The sequence below is a fragment of the Cryptotermes secundus genome, unplaced genomic scaffold, assembly GCF_002891405.2.
Source record: "Cryptotermes secundus unplaced genomic scaffold, Csec_1.0 scaffold7794, whole genome shotgun sequence".
Taxonomy (NCBI): Eukaryota; Metazoa; Arthropoda; class Insecta; order Blattodea; family Kalotermitidae; genus Cryptotermes; species Cryptotermes secundus.
Window position 1 is genome coordinate 21,464 of NW_019729405.1, and position 4,583 is coordinate 26,046.

A 4,583-nucleotide genomic window follows, 5' to 3' on the forward strand; every position below is an offset into this window, starting at 1 on the left:
CTTTGCACTCCTTCCCTTATTTCCTCTTCAAGTGGTCTAGTTTTGTGTTGTGCATAAACAATTATGTATATCCACGTTCTTTTTCTTTTTTGTTTTACTTCCACTTAAAAATCTGGTTCAGTTTGAAAGTGAAAACGTGATTAGCTCGTAGAACTATTTAAGACAGTGACTCTTCTGAGGTGACTTAGCTTATTAAACCTGTTAACAGCGGCCCCTTGTTGGATGAAGAGAACTGGACTGTTTTACGCATGCGTTCAACTTCAGTTGTTCTCATGAATTCCAAAGCTACTTTGTAACACAATCCCCCATCTAACAAGAGACAAGCTGCAGAGAATTAGAAGCTCTTTTAAATATAGCACGAACACTTTAAATATCTGTACAGACCGCCTACTTCAGAGTTTACAAAGCCTGCGTTTTGTATGAAATAGCGATTGCTTCCGTAAATAATATTAACCGGCTGGTCCTTGTAATGGAGACGAAATTCTTTCTCTGTGAGGTAGGAAATTAATTCTTATGTATTATTTAGATGAAATTCATTATTCAAAGGATGAAATGAATGCGACATACTTCTGCGGAACGGATTAGCTGTATGAGCACCTCGCCTCAGTGTGCACTGCAAATTGTGTTGCGGGTTTCCGTAAATGGTGTGTCCGGGAGAACATCTCAGGAACTGGGGGATCGAACTAATTTATACAGTGATTATCATTTGAGGAGACTGAACTCGGGTAATGCTTGCTACCATTCAGTTCAGAACCTTTTGTCTTCACGTCTGCTGTCCAAAAACATAAAAATTAAAATATACAAAACTATAATTTTGCCTGTGGTTCTTTATGAGTGTGAAACTTAGTCTCTGACATTGAGGGAGAAACATAGATTGAGGGTGTTTGAGAACAGGGTGTTGAGGAGAATATTTGGACCGAAAAGAGATGAAGTGACAGGAGGTTGGAGAAAACTCCATAATGAGGAGCTTCATAACTTTTACTCTTCTCCAAATATAATTAGAATGATCAAGTCAAGGAGGATGAGGTGGGCAGGGCATGCAGAACGAATGGGAGAGAAGAGGAATGCATATAGGATATTGGTGGTAAAGCCAGAAGGAAAAAGACCACTGAGAAGACCAAGGCGTAGTTGGGTGGACAATATTAAAATGGATCTTAGAGAGATAGGATGGGACGGTATGGATTGGATTGATCTGGCTCAGGATAGGGACCAGTGGAGGGCTTTTGTGAACACGGTAATGAACTTTCGGGTTCCATAAAATGCTGGGAAATTCTTGAGTAGCTGCAGATTTGGCTTCTCCTCAAGAGGGGATCAGCTCCATAAGTAAGTATTGCCATTTATTGGAGGTAAAGGTAAGAGGGGCGAGGAACTGCATGCACGATAAAATAAGCATGGAAACAGAAATCTTTTCAAGTACAAAGATGTAAAGGGGAAATGGGAAGGAATGAAAGAACTTGAAGCATAGCAGGCGATGTGATGTAAGTCGTGTTGTGATTACAAGAAGTAACAAGTCCATTATCTTAGCGCGTATTTATCATAACGGAGCTCTTAAACAGATGAGCCAGCTGTTCGGCCAGTCCCAATCAGCGACTAATAGATCCGAAAATATCGGACAGGACATATCTTAATGCATTTGTAATAAAGCATTCACTCAGTATAGTAAACCGTGAATATTTTCTGAAAGAGTGTTGGTTAGAAATTTGAAAATATCTGTAGTGATTGCACAATTTTGTGTTGCAATACACATAAATTGTCACCTGTCAGCTTCCCGCCGCGGCCCTAGTAGAGAACATCCAAAATTATTATGAAATTTACTCCATATATATGACAACGCCTACGGTTCAAATGATTGTTGCGGTAGAGGTTTGGGATGTGATACAATACATCATTCTCAACATTTTAATTTAATTGCATGGGAGAACTTTAATTAATTAATCTGTTAATCCCGCTTTCAAATTTTAAGTAAAATATATTGTGATAAGGGCAAGGAGAGCAACGATATCCCCGGAAAGGAATGTGTACTTCTGCTTGTTTCGTATAAAATTTATTCATAATTTATTCCGTAATCATTTTGGTACCCAATATTATTGATATTCTAATGGGCGCCCATGAATTATAGTGCTGAGTTACATTTCCGATTCAAATTCATAAATGAGATGATAACTTTCACATCAACGTTTATTTCCTCCACCGTCAAGTTTTATTTTCTAATGAATTATGCATCTTCTTTTTCTGAAATGCAAACATACCGGAGAATTCTAATATAACCGCTGCGGGCTATAGTTTCTTGCGTTGGTCTGATACGAAGGAGAGTGGGCCCACCTCGTTCCGGGTCTCGTGGTGACACCAGAAGCTCCTTGCTACACTTTCGCCACGCCCTGCCAGTTTACCACTTCGCCTCAGGGTCTGCTCTCGATTTCTTCAAAGTGCTGCGACGGAATCAGAGAGAGGAAGAGAGACAGCGCCTAGACTCGCGAAAGTTAAAATGGAAAGTGTATCTCAGGTGTTGTTAGTAGGCGAGGACAGTTCTTCAGGGCTGGTCGGTGCTTCGGGCGTTGGCGACAGATGATTAGGTGCGAGTGGGGCAGGAGGGGAGGCAGTGCGTGGAGGAGATAGCGAAGACCCTGCTAAAGAAGAGGACGATGATCGAGACGAAAAATTGTCTTTATCACTAGAAAAAGACCGTCCTCTCTTCCCGTCTTCATGGATTTCTCTGCTCTGAGTGTCTATGGGCTGAGGAGAGTTACACCGTCGTGCTAAAGGTTCTGTACTCATACTCCGATGTGGCTGGTGATTTAGATGATAACCTGGTGCAGGAATAGACGTTCGATGATGCTGATTCAGGGAACTGATCATTCTCCCATCTGTCGTTACCTTCCCCATGAAGGAACGTATTTCTTCAAAGTAGGACTCGTCCCCAATGACGCTCTGTGTCAGAGATAGTGCTGACCGAACTCGGGGTACAGACGGGCTCCTGCGGTCGTCCAGAATTGTAGGACCATCGGCCTCGTGCTTCTTGAGGTGCCGGTCCAGGTTGGTCTGCTGGCCGAAGCATCGCTCGCACAGAGGGCATTTGAAAGGCTTCTCTTTGTTGTGGATATTACGCACGTGGCGTTGCAGGTTCGACGAGATACTGAAGGATCGCTCACAGTATTTGCACTTGTACGGTTGTTCCCCTGTGTGGGTACGCAGGTGACGAGTCAGGTTGGCAGACCTGGGGAACACTTTGCCACAGAACTTACATGCGTAGCGGTCCTTGATTTTACCAGCCCCAGGACTTGGTGTAATGCCGTTGGGCTGAGGATCTTGTTGATGGTATTGTTTCTGAAGAGCCGGGTGTTGGTGATGAGATCTTAACACGTCGAATGGTGGTGGTGCAGGAGGGACTCCAGAGGGTGAAGACTGATGACCGTTGAGCAAGTTGGGGTTGAGGAATGGGTAGGGCCTTGGCGGTTGAGGGTATCCTGGAGGGCTGACTGGATATGACATTGGTAATCTTGGGCCGTCTTTGCCGGCCCTGTACATCGCCTCCAGCATGATGGGGTGGAGAGGTTGATGCGAGAAGAGAACGGGATATGGGTTTATACTAGGAGACGAAGGTTTCATGTTAGGGTTGGGAGGCGTTTGCTGCCGTGTTCCTTCTTCTTTATCGTGTTCCCTTCTCTGGTATTGCTGAGTTTCCTTCTCGGGGGGTGGAGAGTAAGGAGATGGAGAGCGGAGGATGAGGTTCTGGTTTTCGTCCTCTATCCTCCTGCGCACCATGACGAGAGACAACTTCTTGTGCTCCACCCGGAGGTCAAGTGGCTGATCGTCATGTTTCTCATCAACCGGTCCGGGAGGCGGCCTTCCTGCCGGAGACATATGTGGGCCTGCAGACCGTGTGTTGCGGGACAGATCGAACGGCATCTCATCAGCTGCGTTGTGTTGCGGCTCATCTTCAGGCATCCTGATGGAAAGGGGATACACCGCCGCCTGCTTGGGGGAGCTATGTCCGCTAGAAGAAAGCAGCATTTTCCGAGGGCTGGAGTCTTTCTCACGCATCTTGCTGGGGATGGTCCTCACATGGGGCAGAGACGCTATTCGCGGGTAGTAACAGTACCACGCATGAGAGGTGTCCACAGCACCACTCATCGGGGAGAAAGGGTGCAACCTCCTCCCAGGGATGACGCCCTGCAACACAATAAATTGTCGTCTTTTGTCACCAATTCTCATTCAGATGTTTGATCAGAGCCACGCAATACCATCAAAACATAAAAATGAAAACAGACGGAAAAATTATGATATACAAAAACCTCATGACAGAACTGAGACGTTCGTGGAATGAACGAACGAAAGTGATATCTGTAATTACTGTACTAATTGGAAGCAAATCGCAATAGATGGCAGGATATTTAGTTGAGATTCCTCCCGCTATATGTAGAGAGACAGCAGAACACTCTCACTCTTAGAATTCTATATTTACAGATGTAATGCAAATTGCAGAGCTTAGTTTTAGTCTATGTAAGCATATTAATAGTTTGGGGATTTAAGTTTCACCCCCTCAGGTGATGTAGTTACTCCCAGTGTGTCAGAGATGGCGTTAA

The 4,583-nt window shown here is 44.6% G+C and overlaps 1 protein-coding gene across 1 annotated transcript; it reads right to left on the bottom strand.

Moving 5' to 3' along the window:
* Nucleotides 1–1,270: 1,270 nt before the first annotated feature.
* Nucleotides 1,271–4,166, bottom strand: LOC111865652 (transcription factor hamlet). The gene has a single exon (XM_023853836.2). The coding sequence runs from the start codon at nucleotides 4,129–4,131 to the stop codon at nucleotides 2,500–2,502; it is 1,632 nt and encodes a 543-aa protein (XP_023709604.2). The 5' UTR covers nucleotides 4,132–4,166; the 3' UTR covers nucleotides 1,271–2,499.
* Between the last annotated feature and the right edge of the window lie 417 nt (nucleotides 4,167–4,583).

What these genes read in the sequence shown, in the direction of transcription:
- LOC111865652 (XM_023853836.2), bottom strand. Translation starts at nt 4,131, where the DNA reads ATGAGTGGTGCTGTGGACACCTCTCATGCGTGGTACTGTTACTACCCG.